The sequence below is a fragment of the Blennius ocellaris genome (assembly GCF_963422515.1).
Source record: "Blennius ocellaris genome assembly, chromosome: 3".
NCBI lineage: Eukaryota > Metazoa > Chordata > Actinopteri > Blenniiformes > Blenniidae > Blennius > Blennius ocellaris.
The window spans coordinates 21,133,045-21,151,192 of NC_137652.1; the positions used below are offsets into that span (position 1 = coordinate 21,133,045).

Genomic DNA, 18,148 nt, shown 5'->3' on the forward strand with positions numbered 1-18,148 from the left:
GACCAGCCCTCAAGAGCAGAGCATCGCCACTCCATTGGTCGAGCCGTCATCCATCCCGTGACACACAAAAATACTAACAATCCATTGGCTGAATTCAATTTCACTCACACAGACAGCTGAAGAGCATTGGTCGGAAGGGCCGTCAGTTACGTGTCTTTTGTGTGTGGATTGGTGCAGCACCGCGGGCGGACTCTTTCATGGGCTCGGTCTTCAAGGCTCGCGGAGAGCGAATGTCGTCATGAGCGGTGGGTAGGAATTAAAACATTGGTGTTTATATTTCAATCTGCTCGCTAAAACCTTGTATTTGTATTGAAGTCAAAGTGCAGCACGCAATGCGGTACCAATAAGTTTTCCGAAGAGAGACTGTGTCGGCTGTGCGGAGCGAAATTAAGCGGCGTACTTCCGGAGAAGCGGCTGCTTTTTTCTGTTATCAAAGAGAGTTTGTGAGGCTAGCTGCTGCAGAGGAGGAGGCACTGGACGCTCGGGGGCTCCTGCTCCTGCGAGGCTGCTCCTCCGGTAGTTTAACCCGCATTCTACCCGTGCAAGTCCCACCCCAACATTGCCACCACAAGACAAAAGGGTTCTGTGCGCTAAAGCAATTGCAAAGGAACGAGCTCCAGCTAGCTGTCCCCTGGTGTTTCCGATTAACTGGCTCCCCTGTCAACTGGTGCCGGACTTCCTTTAGCGTCCATTGTTGTTGTTACCGTTAGTCACAGCAGATGTTCAAAAAGCTCACAAAAGGTACGACACTTGTAAATGCAGTTAAAGGGCGTCCTCCAGAACAGCCACTGATTTCTGCTCTGTTTTGAACATTTCCTGTTACAAGCGGCAACAAGGGACGCTAAAGGAAATCGGTCACCAGTTAACAGGGAAACCACTTTAGTATAAACACCGGTTAGTTAGCATGCTAACGTCAGCCGCTCGTCCAGAGCAAACCAACAGTCTGTTTGATGGCGGCGCTATTTTAAGGCCGCACTTTTTACTATTTGTGTTGTACGTGGAGATCTTAAAGGGACTCTGACGGTTGCGGGTAACGTGAAGTTTGTGGGAGTGTTTGTGTCGAGTCTGATCCCTCATCCTCACTAGTTTCTTTCTATCACTGCAGACCGGTGACAGCAGAAGAGTTGGTATGTGAGATCCTTGGCCTTTTACAAAAATCACTTCTCCTTCTCTTCAGGCTTACAATATCAGTGCTTCGATGGTACTGTAACGGACATTTTTGTTATCACTGCACAGGGAAGTTCAGTCACGATATGATGTCAAATAAAACCATAGCTGCTGTGCCCAATACTAATGCAATAGCAACATGTTGTTCAAAATCTTAATGCACAAGTGTCAAACATAAGGCCCGTGGACAAAACTGTCCTACAAGAGGCTCCAATCGGCCTGCCAAACCACCAAGCAATTGTAAACATTTCAAACAAAACAGATTCTTTTTTTTTAAGGTGTTGTATAATGGAAAAAAATCACTTCCTAATAACTTTGTAACAGTAATATGTTGGAATACCTGGGAATGATGCCCCAGAAGTGACATAGTGTCATTGGGGGTTTAACCAATCCCAGTCAACGTAAGCCCTCCCACAATTAGTCAGTTCTGGTCTGGCACATGGCACCATGAGAGGAAGCACTTCCTCCTCTTCCCAAGATGGGCATGTGTTGGCAGAGAGAATCCAGCTCACGACAGCAGATTATGAATGCAGCTCCTATCAGCCAATATGCAAATGGGTGCAAATCAAAGAAAAGTTGGATTTGGGGGTAATTATCTTTAAATACAATGATTTTGGACCAACGAGACCCATGTGAAAGTGTTGAACAGCTGTATTATATGACTCTTGAGCAGCAGACACAACACATCAGGCCCGAGCTAAGATATCAGTGATGCTGCCATGAAAGATGGGGACCTCGATGCTATCAAACTGGCCTCAAAGCTGTGCTGTCGGGGGCAGTTTGTAATGAATCAGCTACAGGAGAAGTTTTCTGGACATTTCGCTGTATTTTGCACCAGAAGCTTTCACTAAAATTGGCTTTATGTTGAGATTGCAGTCATTTTCCATAGTAAGCTTTGGTTTTACTGAAATGTTGACGTTGCAACAAAAAACCATCAAAGTTTAATTTGAAAGTTTATTGAGGCACTACTTTATCAGTCCGTGTTTTGCACCGCTGCATTAACATGAGAAGATCTGGGTTCAGGTACCAGCCTGGCTTTTCTGTGTGGAGTTTGCGTGTTCTCCCGGTGCGTGTGCGCATGGGTTTCCTCTCACAGTCCAAAAACATCTATATGAAGTTAATTAGTGGCCCTAAATTGCCCGGGGGTGTGAATGTGAACGTGCGTAGTTGTCTGTCTCTGTATTTGATTTGTGATGGACTGGTGATCTGTCAAGGATGTATTTTCTGCTCTCACACATATATGTAATTACCTTCGGTTCGGCTCCAGCGCCTTGCAATCCTTCACATGATAAAGCGGTATCGGAGACGCATGGATAAAATAGTTGCCGGCTAAAACAAATCATTCTGTGAACATTCACATTGCGTTTTCAAAGGTAAATAATGATAATATTAATACACAAATTGGTGCTGTTGTTTGATTTTGTAGTGAAACCACACACAAATCCAGCATAGAAGAATACGCTTTAAACATTAACAATGAGAGCACACAGACATTCGTATGGACACACAACCAAGTTGGATTGTTATTACAGTGACTGTCAACTATAAAACTACCAAGTCCCAGGAGAATCTGGACTGGGAGTCATGACGCTGTGGAGGAAACATTGTTCTTATTGTCCGGCTATTGAGCGTGTGCAGAAGAACTACTTAGCGCAGTCTTGGTGCACATGTGCATTAATAGTGTTTCAGGGTAGTTGCGTTTTCCTCGTTTCCTTGGAGATGCAGTGGGAGCATTGTTTAAAAAAAAAAAATTATGCTTCCAGTGACTCCGAGTAGCATTGTCACATAAACGGGTACCCAGAGTCCAACGGAAGCTCTCGGTTTTCTCTTGGGAACGTTGCCTAAGCGGAGCAAAAATTTGAAAGACAAATGTTTCCAGCTGATGATTCTCACGTAAACGAGGCCGAGCTGAATGATTTCTCTTTTGTAAAAAGCTGTGTAATAACAGCTGAGAGAATTCACTTTTGTTTTTCACATTGCTTACCTGTGAGGAGGAGAGGTGTGTTGTGTTTTTTTGTGCCGTGTTGTGACTGATGTCATTCAACCACACCTGGATGGAAACGGAGACTCAGTTCAAATTTGTATAACAGATTTATTATTCTTTAAACATTTTGATCTTGCATGACGAGCACAGGTGTAATATTTCCATTTCAATTTTCTTTGTTACTGAAGTTAAATCCTTGCAGCGGCTCGCCTGCAAATCTTCATCTCCTGCAGTTGCCATGATCCCTCCTTCAGGTTGTCTGAACACCCTCTGACACTAACGTGGCTGCGTCTTGCCTGCTGAAGGCTCTTTGTTCACTGCTGATGGTCTCAGGTGCTGAGACTATTTGTTTTACATTATGACAGATGTTCGATTAAACCTGAAAACAGCCCTGAGCGCTGCTACTCCATCAAATCCCAGATGAAAACGTCTCCAGGAGACGCACGCTTTAGATTACACAGCATATGTTTGCTGCACTTGGATTTAAATTGGACTATATGCGTCTCATGTGGAAGCTGTAATTGCAGGTGGAGGAAGGCACCGATGTGCTGGCAGCATTGACGTGTCCTCCCAAGATCGGCCTTAAGGCCGTCCTGAGCGGACTCGTACTGACTGTCCCAACAGAAGCAGAGCAGGCCCCATAAATATTGTGTCTCTTCTTCACATAATGTTATTGACCGCAGTCCAAAAGTGCTTCTTTGCTTTAAGAGCATCCGAACCATTGCCAGCAGCTTGATATTTGGCAGTCAGTGTTGTTTGCGTTTATAATTTCCCAGGGCCAAAGAAGCAGCAGCTCTCAAGGCCGGTCGGTCAGCTGACTGGAGAAAACACAGTGCAGAATCCCGGAGGCATTGTTGGAAATGTTTGCTGCACAAATTGTTTGATTACATTTTGAGGATAACTCTCATATGGGCAAAGGGAAAAACAAGTTATGTCGGAGGAGAAGTGTCAAATATGTTGGCCAGCCTTTGTTTTGTTTTGGGGTTTTTTTCCTCTGGAGGTCTCCAGTTTTCCTCTAAAACCAAAGTTTCACATTAATGACTCTTCTCATCACACGGTGAACAAATGCCAAGTTACTGCTTTACATTTCTGACAGACCGGCTTCGTCTTCATGGCTGTCGACTTGCTCTTTGGTAGTGACCTGGTTTCATTTTCAGGTTTCATTAACATTCTAATGGCAGTTTAATGACCCCATTGGGTCGGGTCAACATTTGATAGACTGCTGCTCATACAGCTGCTGATCAGAGTCCGAGTAGCACTGACCCACTCCCAACAAGTGGGATTCGGATTATTAGCTGGGTTTGTGGTTAAATGCTCTTAAAAAAAAAAGCCAAAGACGGCCTCTCGGATTTCATTTTCTAAAACATTCCAGCTGAATGCAGCCGAAACACTCAACTCTCACCTCAAAACTAAACCTTGAAATTAAATGCTGTGAGTTTCCTCGATCTGCTGTTCATCCTAATGTGTTTTTTGTATAAAGCAGGGGTGGTAAAACTGGCCCACAAGAGGCTCTAATCAGGCCAAGCAGAAGGTTAACATTTCAAAGAAAACATTTTTTTTTTTTTAAATAAACATTTCTTTAGAGTGTAGAGCAGTGAGACAGGGAGTGTCAGGATGAAATTGGTCTCCATTTGTGAACTGAAATGTTCCTGCTTTAAAATAGGTCAATAAGCTGAGCATTTTAACTATAAAGAGTTGTTGAAGGATGTTTTTTTTTCTTTTTTTTTTTTAAGGATGTCAAACTTGAATGTCATTGTGAAGATTTACTGTTCCATCCAAATACACAATCAAATCTCTTGAAAATGGCATTAAACTGCTACAAATCTAAATGTTTAAAGGCGATCTATATTAGTTTTTTCAGGTGGTTCCAGCTGCATGCGAGTACACACCTCTTCCTGCCCGTGACCAAGTTACTAAGTACAAACTGAATGTCTATAAAGCGTCTTTAGCCTCGGGCTGCAATGAACCGGAGTCTCTGTAACCTTCAAACCAATCAGAGTCTACTTTGTTATGCTGGAGCTGCATAATGTCCCAACACAGACAGGATATATGGCAAAACGATAACATTGTGCAGATAAATCACCATGGCTCTGCATGCTGAGATTTATGTGCTTTTTTTTCTTCTTCTTCTTCTTCTAAATTTCCCCCCTTGTGGTTAAAATATACTGAGAGGAGTAAATATTTCCCTTGAAAGCTCCGGGATTTCGCTGAGAAATGTCAATCACACTAATGTACCACACGCGGCTGGAAAGCCAATGTGTCTGCGTGTAATTATTCTCAAGTTAATGTGCCAATTAGTGCAGTTAATGACTCCTCTTGGATAATTGATGCTATTTAATAATCATACAGGCAATTATAGCGAAACACGAGTCGGTGCTCGTCGCCCCGACGCCCTTGAGGAGCCCCCGCGCCTGAAAATAGATGCTGCCGGCTGAATGTGACTGTGCTTTGTGTTTTCCAGAACAACAGGACAGTATGGCCACCACTGTTGCTGTCAGTCCCAGCGAATACCTCCAGCCCTCCACCGCCTCTGCACAAGTGAGTGGAGGAGCGAGTGGCGGCTCTCCAGGGAGTCGCTCCTCAGAGCTCATTTACTGTCACATTCAGGAGCCACTTTCCACAGACAGTTAGTTAATCGGTGCGTTTCGCTTCACGCAATAGTCTCTCCGAGGTCAATTCACAAATTCATGACATTTTGAGATTTGAACATAAGACATCTGAGAGCTTAATCTTAAAAATATGTACAAAAAAATATATTTTTTTCATCAGGATTAATCATGTTAAGGCAAAATTTGATTGAATTCAAATGTGTATTTTCAATGTGAGCAAAATGAAGTACAGCAAATGATTTGAGTTTCTCTCTCCAGAGCGACGGTGAAACTGTTTATTGGAGATCGCAGCTGAAATAATCCAAAACGTAAACCAAAGCTATTTACCACTGACAGGACGCCAATGTTTTATCTCATTTTGTGGCCTCAGAGTCCAGGATCTTCGTGTCGAGTTTCGTTCATATCATAATCTCCTGAGGTTAAGTTGTTTTCTTCCTATAAGTTGGTTTGAGAAAGTGAAGTAGTCTTGTCGAAACCCTAAATACACACTGGTTGTGAATGTGATGACACTTCAATCCAGCAGGTTGAAGCTAAATATGAAGAAGAAAAAAAAAGTGGTAAGCACATTTCAGAAGCAGAAGCTTTTGTTTAAATTGTTTTGTTATTTAAGAGAACACCAAAAGATATAGAGTTTACTCGGCTGCTCTCTTTCGTAGGGAGTCGACATCGCAAGTTATTTTGATTTAATTCAATACAATCACTTTATTATTCAAGGCACAGTGAGCCACATAAACAACTTCTAGACATAGTGTATACATACAAGAAATAACATTTATATACCAAAAGAAAAATCACATCAGCCGTTAAAAGTGCATGTGAAATATTACAATTAAGTTACATGTCCATTAAAACGTATGGAAGTCCGTCTTGCACACAATGAATGAATGAATAAATCCAATGTGCCGCCAATTATTTCAGTCAAACTGGCTCTCATTAACTGATGCACTAAGACGGAGAAACTGTTTAAACCTCTGCAGATTTAATGCACCTCACATGGAAATCATGAATATCGCATCACAATAACGCCACAATTTGTTCCAATCAGTCCGAACCTGAGCAACCTGTGTTGGAGTTTTGTGCTCCAAACCAAAGCTGAAAACGAGAAAAAGTATCTAAATCCCTGCTGATTTGCATTTTACCCCTGAAGGCTTTTTAGCAGCAAAGATGTGAACAGGTGGCGTAATGAGGGACGCGATTATGTGACAGAACTTAAACAACTTAGTTAGAATGCCACCGGAATGCTATATATTGAATAAAAGCAGAATTATGTGGAAGGAGTTTTTTTGGTAACATCGATGTTTGCATGTATATATAATATATAAATCAGTCACGGCAGTAATTCCTTGGTGAATGATTGGACCGCTTTTGTTTTTACACGTAAACCAAAAATTACAGCATTTTGACGCTTCCAGAAAAGAATCTTTCGCACCACATCTTTTACAAAAGTGTGAATGCATCCTAATTGAGTTGGTTTACGAAAGCGGTCTGTTAATACGTTGACTTCATGAATATCTTAAGCCGTGTCCATATAAAACCTGCATACACAACCATAAAAAGCCATCAGCTGCACATTTCTTCCGGTCTGAGCATCACGTAATGCTGGAATACTGAATAAGACTTCAGAGAAGCTTCTTATTGTGCTGGTAAGGTGGTGCCATCCTGTTATTTTACTTTTCTTTCCTTCCTCACTGACCAGCAGCTGAATCATGGGGTATCCACATTATATGACTGATGGGTTTGTTTGTTTGTTTGTTTGTTTTTAAGCTTTTACAATCTGCAGACACATGCATGCATTGAACAATGCACTGTAAACATTAACAATGTTCTTCTGAACTTGTTGTATAATATATACAATATATATTGTATTGTATATAACATATACTATATTGTTAATGAAGTTATAATAATTTCAAAATGCCTATTTCTTTCGTCATGATTCTTTTTTTTATCTCATAGAAACATGATGTTAAACTCAAAGGAAAGTTCAGGCAATGATCATTGATTAGAACATGTTTATTTACAAAACCCTCATTGGAAAGTCTCATTAATTACACATTAGTTTGATCAAAGAAATGCTGATTTGAGCTCCCTAATGTTAAAACAAAGCTTCGAAGCGTTGCTAGACGTTTTATTCATCGTTAACCTGAAACATTTCCAAATCGCTCTAAATTGAATGACTTTCAATCCACATTCTCGACCCTTTTAGTTTCTGTTTCCTTCTTTCAATCACTGTATTTCTTCTTTATTTTCTTGTGTTCTCTCATGATCGACGTAGTTGTCAACGAGGGTTTTTGATTTTGGAGCTTAAATAAAGACCTGACGTGGCTGCAGCCGAGCTCCAGTCAGAGGTCCGTCGATATCTGTCTGAATCTGTCAAAACTGAGGTTCACGTAGCCTGCTTCCTGTCCTGCAGCTTGAGGATCACACATTTGGACCACAGAGGGGCACAAAAGCTTTGCAGGTGGAAACGCACACGGCCGACACCACGGGACACATTTCTGGGCTCGTTTAGCGTCTCCCCTCTCCTGTCACCTTGCCGCCATGTTCTCCCCGAGTTGGTGATGCTGAGCTCTCTTTTGCAGGACACGCAGCCTTCTCCTCTGGCCCTCCTGGCTGCCACCTGCAGCAAGATCGGTCCTCCCGCCGCTCAGGCTCCCGTCGCCGCGCCTCCGGCTCTGCCGCAGCCCCGCAGGCTCCTCCCCATCAAGCCGGCCCCCATCGCCCCCGCTCCGCCCAAGAACCTGGGCTTCCTGTCGGCGAAGGGCAATGTGATCCAGCTCCCGGCCGGCCTGGGCTCCACGGCCCCCGGCAGCCCCATCGTCCTCACCATCCAGCAGAGCCCCGGCCGCCCCAACACCGCGGCGCCGCCCAACATCCAGTACCAGATGGTGCCACAGATCCAGGGCGCGCAGACCATCCAGGTGATGCCGCAGGGCGGGCAGATCCAGCTCATACCCGGGACCAACCAGGCCATCATCACCACCCCGATGACCATGCCTGCGCCGGCGGCCGCCACCGCGCCCATCACGCCGCAGAAGACCGTCGCCATCAAGCCCTCGCTCAAGATGCAGAAAGCAAACTGCGCCACCGCCAACATGGTGCAGCTGCCCGGGGGGCTCACGCTGCCGCTCAACGTGGCCACCGGAGAGGTGGGCGGGGCTCAGATCGTCACGGAAACGGCCGCCGCCCCGCCCACTCCTGGGAAAGGGCGACGGGGGAGGAAGAAGAGGATGGTCCTGGCCGCAGAGCCCCAGCCGCCTCCACCCGCACAGGCAGCTTCTCCACCGCCGGAGCAGATGGAGACCATCCTCATAGAGGCCGGGGACAACATCATCCAGGTGAACCTGCACCCAGTGAAAAGACCTCGCTTCAAGACTTCTTCTGTCTTCTACCATCCAACACTAGAAGGAATGATCCTATTTGCATTGAGCTGTCCTGCTCACTTTGTCTGCTTAATATGCAGCTTTACAGTAAACACACACACGGTGTGCGTGGCCGTAAATCTAAACAAACAAAAACATTTCAAATGGGTAAAGAAACAGACATCAGTGACACATTCTCTCCATGACATTTCTTTAAATGTACTAAAGGATTGTCACACCATTGAATTAATTCTCTGTCCTCACAAGTTAAAATGACATCTTCTCGATGACCTCATTCATTGTTTCAGGATGATCAGCATCATTTCTTCCCAAAAAAACGGTGTCAAAAGAAATCTCCAACATTATATTGTACATACACAGAAACAAAGCCACTAATGAGGCTCAGAAGAAGAGTCAACATGAGGCCAGGAGCAAATGAAGACTTAATGCTCGTGCTGTGCTCGTTAGGGGACACTAGTGTTTCGTCCATGGTGTTTTATTCACAGCTCGCTCATCAGAAAGGAGCCAAAAGTCCTTTCAAGCAGATGTAATCAAAATACAACACATTGTTGATGTTTTCCTGAAACTCCCACTGCAGCTTTCAGTCCCGCCTTATTTGATCTGAAGCTAAAGGCAAAATGAGGAGGTCACTTACTTCCCGCGTGTGTGTGTGCGTCTGCAGGCAGGGAACAATCTGCTGATCGTGCAGAGTCCGGGGCAGCCCGCCATGGTGCAGCAGGTCCAGCTGGTCCAGTCCAAGCCGGACTCTCAGGTGGTTCAGATCCCTCAGCAGGCCCTGAAGGTGGTGCAGGCCGCCTCCGCCACGCTGCCGCCTGTCCCGCAGAGACAGCCCACCTCCTCCAGTCTCCAAGTCGCCGGGCCAGATGCCACGCCCACGCAGGTTATCCTCACACACCTCCAGTCTCCGCTGCTTCAGTACCCCCCCCCGGCAGGAACACTTTTTATCACATTGTGGGTGACGGCGGTGCTCAGAACGACTGAATCACAAACACAAAATTGCTTTTTTTTACTTGAAATGTTGTCGCGTCGTAACAATGAAGCGCTGCAATTGTTTTTTGTTTTTTTTATATTTGTAACAGTTTTCATTTGGGATATATAAATATAACTCATGTCAGTTGTAAGTTTCAGTTCTTTCAGTTATTTTAGTGAAAATGCAGAGAGAATTTGCCTTAAAGCTACAGTCTGTTGGTTCCCTTGGTTTGTGGCTTTAAACTGGAGGAAGCAGTGAGATTAATACTTTAAGCTCTTGTGTCACAACAAAGTCCATCTACAACTGAGAATTCTTTCCTTGTGTTAAACTTAAGCTTCTTTTGATCTGACAAAGTAAGATGATGTTTTACTTATAGTTATAATACTACTGTGTAATACTGCAGCTACAGTTTTTTTTTTCTTTCCATTAAATGCTGATAATATCAAATTGTGCTTTATGTCTGTGAATATAATGATATTCTTAATAAAAGTAGAAAAATACAGATGTATACATTTTTCTAGTTTATTATGTGAGGATTTTACCGTTTAGGCCTAATTGAGATCAAATTAAACTCTGTTTAACCTCTGAACTAAAATCAGTTGGACTCTTTTAAACCCGAGGAAATCTTCCTCCTCCTCTCCGCAGCTCCTCTTTAAAACGGCGTCCGGCGAGTGGCAGACAGTCCAGATCCAGGACTCCACCGCCACCACGCCCGTCGCCTCGGTGGCCACCGTCACCTCGCCCACCACGTCACCTCCGCTCGCCGCCGCCGCCAAGAAGTTACCGGCGGGAGGCAAGAAGGAGCGAACTCTGGCCAAAATCGCCCCAGCGGGGGGGATGATCGCGTTGAACGCGTCGCAGCTCTCCTCGGCGGCACAGGCGGTGCAGACCATCAGCATCAACGGCGTCCAAGTCCAGGGAGTTCCTGTGACCATCACCAACGCAGGGGGTGAGCAGCTTCCCGTTAGTTAGTTGGTTAGTTACTCAGTTTGTTACTTGCTTGGTTAGTTACAGGATCAATCAAAGGGAAGACATTCAGAGTCGTGTTCAGTTTCTTAGGCCCTGTTGGCATGACGACGGTGCTCCAGAGTCACTGAAAGTACAGCTTTTTAGAAACTGCTCCCAAGGTAGAAGTTTTTGAATGCACTTGGGTTCAGTAATACTTCTGCACATGCCAGTAGGGTATCGTTAACAACGGGTATCGCTTTCAAAATGTTGCTGTGTAAACGTAAGACAAACGCTTCAAGTGAAATCGCATCATCAACTATAAAACTACCAAGTCCCAGGAGAATACGGACTGAGAGTCATTTGCAGAAGAACTATTTACTATGGCCGCCGTGTCAGAGCTGGCGAGTCCATTAGACACAGGAGGCGCCACCAAATTGGGGGGGAAAAAATTCACCTTTGATGTAATTATATTACAACTAGTTATTACTATTGACTCTTAAACTAGGAACGTTCACATCGATGAGAATATAAAACATTGCCCAATTATTATCACTACAAACGATAATAAAGAAATGAAACCCAATACATTTAGTTTTGTAGTTAATCAAAATGTGAATGCAGCTCATGTGTACAGTTACTGTGTGAAAACGGGTTATATATATATAGTTTGATTTTTGAATGTTGTATTTATAATTTATTTCTATTCACTTATTCACAGGATTTTTTGCTGTTTATATTGTATTTTTGTTTTTTTTGTTTTTAAAATTTTTTTTTGTCATTTGTTAAATATGTAAAAATGCGACTAAAGTTTTACGTTTTCCCTTGAAACTTTGAGTAAACGTGAATCTAGTGGATTGTTCCTTACTGTGTCTCTGTGTGTGTGTGTGTGTGTGTGTGTGTGTGTGTGTGTGTGTGTGTGTCTGTGTCTGTGTGTGTGTGTGTGTGTGTCTGTGTCTGTGTCTGTGTCTGTGTCTGTGTCTGTGTCTGTGTCTGTGTCTGTGTCTGTGTCTGTGTCTGTGTCTGTGTCTGTGTCTGTGTCTGTGTCTGTGTCTGTGTCTGTGTCTGTGTCTGTGTGTGTGTGTGTGTGTGTGTGTGTGTGTGTGTGTGTGTGTGTGTGTGTGTGTGTGTGTGTGTGTGTGCGCGCGCGCGCCAGGCCAACAGCATCTCACGGTGCAGACGATGCAGGGCGGGGGTCTCCAGCTGGCCTCGGCGCAGGGCCAGCCAGCCCTCCACGTGGACCACACGCTGACCTTAGAGCTGCCTGCTCAGCCGGGGGAGAAGAAGCGCCGCATGGCCTGCACCTGCCCCAACTGCAAGGACGCAGACAAGAGGTACGGACACCGCTGGCGCCTTTGTCCGCCCACTGCAGACTTGGTGTTCATCTATGCGTGTGTGTGTGTGCACAGGCCTGGCGAAATGGGGAAGAGGAAACACATCTGCCACGTGCCCGGCTGTGAGAAAACCTTCCGGAAGACGTCTCTGCTCAGAGCTCACGTCCGCCTGCACACCGGAGAGCGGCCGTTCGTCTGCAACTGGGTTTTCTGCGGGAAGAGATTCACGCGCAGCGACGAGCTCCAGCGGCACGCACGCACACACACAGGTGACACACACACACACACACACACAAACACACACGCACGCACACTATACTGGTAAATGTAAAAACATTTTTTTATTATATTTCTGCGTCGAGCTCGTTCATGTATTTTGGGCTCATTTTCTCTCAGAAGTGTTTCATAGGAGCGTCAACAACAGAATTTTTTAAAGCTTCCTCATCTAACTGAGATGAAGGTTGAAGAGGATCCAACGTTTTCAAGTGAAAACGGAAACTTTTTGTTGCGTCTTTTTGGTGTCTTTTGTGTTTTTGGAAACGGTTTCCAGGGTGGAAATGTTCCAAAATAATTGGACTCCTCCATGCAAACCGAAGAAAACGCACAACTTTCTGAAAATGTTTGGCCTCTGGCTGCATGTAGACATGGAAACGCTGCTAACTGCACATGCTCCCCACAGTAGTAATTGGTTCTTCCAATTACTTCCAACAATGTTTCCTCCAGAATGCCATGACTCCCAGTCCATATTCTCCTGGGACTTGGTGGTTTGATTGTTGACAGTCACTGTAATAACAATCCAGCTTGGTCGTGTTCATACGAATACTACATACTTTTCCTCGTTTCTGCCATTTCCCCATAAACAAGACATCGTTTTCAAAATGTTACTATGTGAATGAAAATGCAAAAAAGATCAGTTTTCACCTAAAACGCGGTGGCGTAAGCGGGTCTGACTCGTCGCTCTCTTGTTTCCCCTGCAGGAGACAAACGCTTCGAGTGCAGCCAGTGTCAGAAGCGCTTCATGAGGAGCGACCACCTGACGAAGCATTACAAGACTCACATAAACACCAAGAACCTGTGAGCAGACTGTTCGGCCGCGTTCCACACAGACAGACTCTCACAGGAGAACTGTGGAACCGGACGAACTCAAGACCAAGAGAAATCATCCCGTAGTGGGGGTGGGGGGTGGGGGGAATACTCCGAGCAGAGACGACCGGAGACTCCAGGACGCTGCGTGACGTGGTGTACAGATGAAAGCTTCCTGGTGGACTCAGAAAAATTAATAATATTTTTTTTTTCTCTCTTTCCCGCTGGTCTGGGTGAATGAACAGAACCAGCGGGACGGCCAGGCTTCACACGCAGATGCTTCTTTATTTATGAACTTCTCCAGAGGAAGAAAATACCCCCCAAATTATTCAAACGCCAACACCCGAGACTCCAGGACCTCTGTTACCTTTTTACTCTCCTCCAATAATTCAGCAAGAAATTTTAAACTTGTCCCCCCCCCCCCCACCCACCCATACAGTTCATTAAATGCCACAAGAAAATCCTTTTAAAAACCTTCAAAAGTTTACAAAAGTTCTTTTTAAAGTCTGTAAATGGTTTATGTAAAATTAATACAGTGTTTGTAACATTTAAAATTGTTACAACATTTTACAGGAAACCCCCACAAGGCAACGGGATTTTAAAATGTTTAAAGTACATTTATCAGTTGGACTGAGATGAGCTTTTTCAGTAAAGCCATAGCCAGAGTCTGGGATGTTTAATGGTAACGTTAGTCATATTTGGAGCTGCACTGAAGTGTTTCAGGCTGAATTTGGGCTCGGAAGGAGAATATGTGGAGTACAGGGCCAAACATCGCTGTGCCTTAAAAAGTACAATTTAAAAAAATAATTCACTAACGAAGAGGCCACGAGTAACGGAAGTGCCGGGACTGAAACGGTGAACCGATGAACACAAGCGTTTTTCACAAGTCCAAGTTAATAAAGTAGATGAGCTGGAGAATAACAGAGGACCAAGAACAGAACCTTGTGGGACACCACCGAGGATTGGAATGTCCGTTCTCCTTGTAAATGTTTGTGAATGGAGGTCGTACCTTTTCAGTTCAAACCACTTCAGCTGAGAGCGATCACGAAACGAGAGGTGGAACTGACCGTGGTTTTAAACTACCTAAACTTGTGGCGTTCACTTCCTGTCCTGTTTGAGGGGAAACGGGACGGTGTTGTTGGACTGAAGACCAGTTAAACCATTTATTTCCCAGTTTGGTACAATTGTGAGCTCAGTTCTCTTGGGTAAAGGCTACAGGTACGATAACCTGGAGGACGAGCTGTCAGATTTGACTCCTCAGTACAGACGTGGTTCCAGAATACCAATATACGTGGAGAGATTTCCAAAAAAATCACTCTTGAATTTGTGTTTTCTTTGTGGTGCAAATTTTTTTTAAAAAACGTGTTTGTATCTGAAAGAATCACCGGGCATGGTACCAAACTCCTGACTTTGTTCTTTTTTTATGGTTTTGTTCTGTTGGCCTGACTTGACAATCATGTCATGCGATGCAAAAAGTGGGGGGGGGAGACAAATGTTTTCTCGGCCAGTTTTGAGTCTTATTTGTTTTCCAGCCACAATTTTGCTCATAAATTTACATACCCTAACAGAATTTGTGACCTATAACATTTTTATTTTAGGGGCCATTTTTGAGGGGATCTTGATAGCAAAATATTTATACTTACACTCTTGGTTATTGGTTGGGTGAAGCCATTTATTGTCGTCAACTCTTTTTTTTTTTTTATCGTAATGATGACAAAAACTACTCAAGACACTAATCCAAAGTTTTCTCACCCTGGAGGTTTTGGCCTGATAATGCGCACACAAGTTGACACAAACAGTTTTGAATGGCTACTAAAAGTAGTCATGGATCAATCAGTCAATCAATCAATCAGGCTGTCACAGGATCTGCGGCAATGGAAATTGAACTGAATAGAACAGGAAAAGGTATATAGAAAGATATCCAAGGAGTTGAGAAAGTTAGTTTAATCTCTTAAGTAAGAATTGGAAAATGAGGGGTTCTGTTGAAACCAAACCACAGTCAGGTTCGACCTGACCAAAAATTTCAGCCACAACTTCCAGCAAAATTGGGACGCAAAGACAAATGAGTTCAGCTGAACTACGGGGGGGGGGCAAAAAAGCGTAAAAAGGAGGCACTGAGAAAATTGTACTGCAGGGTCACATCACCAGAAGGAAGCCGTTACTACACATCCGGCTTACGAGACAAACGTCACGTAGTTGAGCCTCAAAACTTCTAGAACTAAGTCATTTGAGTGACGAGACCCAAAACTGAATTTTTTGGACCACGGCCATAAATGTTCCCCTTGGAGAGGCGTCAACAAAGCCGGTGATGAAAGAAACGCCTTCGCTTACCGTGAGACGCGGAGGTGGATCGCTGATGTTTAGAGGATGTGTCCGCTACAACGGCACCGATCCCAAATCCACCTCTCGTCACAGATTGCAATTTTCTGCAGATTTGAAATTCAACTTTTATAAAACGTCTTAAACCCGTTAGAAAACCTTCTGGGGCGAACTGCCATCGTCAAGGACAAAAGGTTAGATTTGCATCGGATTGTATTGAAACCAAATATTTTGCTACCGTCTTGCTAACAACAGGAAATGAATCACGTCTTATACAGGGGATTAGTGATTGGCTGTTTCATTTCACTCTCAGTCAGACATACTGGCTTGTTCGATTGGAGATGGTTTAGCAAAAGTGTGGACTCGGTGAAGAAAGACAAGGAATTATTTATTCCTTCATAATCTGATCTCAGAGGTCCAGTTGATGCAAGACAGCCCGGGAATTTACAGAAACGTGAGGCGAGAATCGGCAGCTTTTTATCATCGTGAGAAAATATGGATCCACGACGACCACAAAAGACTTGAAGCTGTCATTGATGTTACAGGGGGGGTAAATACACAGTATTAACTGGGGTGTGTAAACTTGGATCAGGGTCATTTGGGGTTTTTTCTGTTGTCATTATGATTTAAAAAGTGTAAACACGGTCGTTTGATGATCGATAGCTTCATCCAACGACTAACCATCAGTGAAAGAAAACAGTTTTTGTCGTCGTTCATATTCTTTGAAAAATGGACCAAGAAATCATAAATACTTGCCAGGGTACACAACTTATGAGCACAATTGTATGTGATAGCTTTAATTTGTGCTTCTATAGACACGATCTGTACAATATTCATCATAGATAGCAGAAACCATTCAGATGGATCTTTGGTTCATGTTCTGAGCTTCTTTTTTTTTATTTTATTTTTTACTAACCTCGATTTGTTGTACAAAAACACCCATGATTCAACGAGACATTATGGGGTTAAATTAGCATCAAACAGAGGTCAAGTTTGAAAAAAAAAAAATACTGCTTTATTAAATAAAGAAGCAGTCGGATTCATTTATAAGCACTTTGAGAAAGATTTCCTTAAAGTACTTCACAGAGAGAACAGAATCCTCGGGTGGCCAATATTTGGTGTTTGATTGAAAGAGTGCAACTGCAGTCTGCCCGGATGGACAGCTCTGACTCATATTTATGTTTTTATCTGTAAATACAGTGTGTGTCCGCCTGACACAGTAAATGTAGGACTCTTGAAACAGAAAAGAGATAAGCTGCCTGGTCTTGTGGTCGGCGAAGCCGACCGGAAAGGAACTGGGCTTTGTACAGTGTGTAAGGAATAAAATATAATGTGACATTGTATAGCGTCATTCCTGCTTTGTATACAACTTCTAGATCTTTTTTCTATTGAAATAAAGATGCCTTAGACAGCTGCTCCCAGTATTCAAAGATGGTTTCCATGTCTAATTCCGGGTAACAGGATTTGTATTAAAAAAAAAAAAAAGAAAGTGTTTTTAACTCATGTTACATGCTAACATCATGTGCAGTGATTGAATTCCCCCGGATCCAAAGTGTGGACCATAATTCATTCTATGTTTTTCTCTCCATGATGAAAGAGGCTTCTCCTCCTGCAGACACACGGTGTTCTCTTGCCAGTTCCTGTGTGTGTGTGTGTGTGTGTGTGTTTGGAGAACAAAGAGAACCAGCAGTTTATTTTGTACGAAGGTGCTAAAACACATAGTTTGCTCCTTTTCTACAGTCAACCTCAATAAACAACTCAAACCTGTGAAGTGACTGCGCCTTCATTTCCCCACTGTTCAACTTTAAAAAAGACTTTTGGATTATTTCTACTTTTCATGGTATAGTTTATTATTATAACTCTGTATTGTCAATATCTTTATATTGTTTATTCAGTTACATTGAGATGAAATGCAGTTTATTTGGTCAGATATGTGTATATAATGATATGAAGTTGCAGAGTAACATTATATTGTTCAAAACAAGTTGCCATTTGTCTGATAGTATGTTTAAAAATACAGAAATGAAGTAGCAGAAACTCAAATCTAATAGTTTACCATAGTAGGAATCACAGAAACTAAACACTGAAGGAGGTTGTTTTTGAAGGACTGTATACATCCATTAAGCTTCTCACCACAGGCTGTGTGAAAATTGAGGTTTGAAAGCCTCACTCACCTTTGGTTTGTAATATTTGCTGTGGCATCTCAGTGATGTGGTTGGAGGCGTTAAAGGTATTATGGAACATTATTGTAATACAAATAGAAAGAGATTCAATTGAGAGAAAAATAGGTGACCTCTGAAAGCAGTTCTGTGACTGGAGTCCACATGGAGAAGACCAATTCAGGGAGTGTGTCA

At 43.5% G+C, this 18,148-nt stretch overlaps 1 protein-coding gene across 2 annotated transcripts; it reads left to right on the plus strand.

Moving 5' to 3' along the window:
- Nucleotides 1-200: 200 nt before the first annotated feature.
- Nucleotides 201-17,531, plus strand: sp2 (sp2 transcription factor). 2 transcript variants are annotated; one of them, XM_080520946.1, is made up of 8 exons: nt 201-245; nt 5,613-5,689; nt 8,343-9,098; nt 9,805-10,023; nt 10,759-11,062; nt 12,215-12,392; nt 12,468-12,661; nt 13,370-17,531. In XM_080520946.1, exons 1-8 carry the CDS (start codon nt 239-241, stop codon nt 13,468-13,470), a joined length of 1,836 nt encoding a protein of 611 aa, XP_080377072.1. In that variant the 5' UTR covers nt 201-238; the 3' UTR covers nt 13,471-17,531. The 2 variants fall into 2 exon arrangements, with proteins under 2 accessions (XP_080377072.1, XP_080377071.1); XM_080520945.1 differs by lacking the exon at nt 201-245 and adding an exon at nt 395-516.
- The last annotated feature ends 617 nt before the right edge of the window (nt 17,532-18,148 follow it).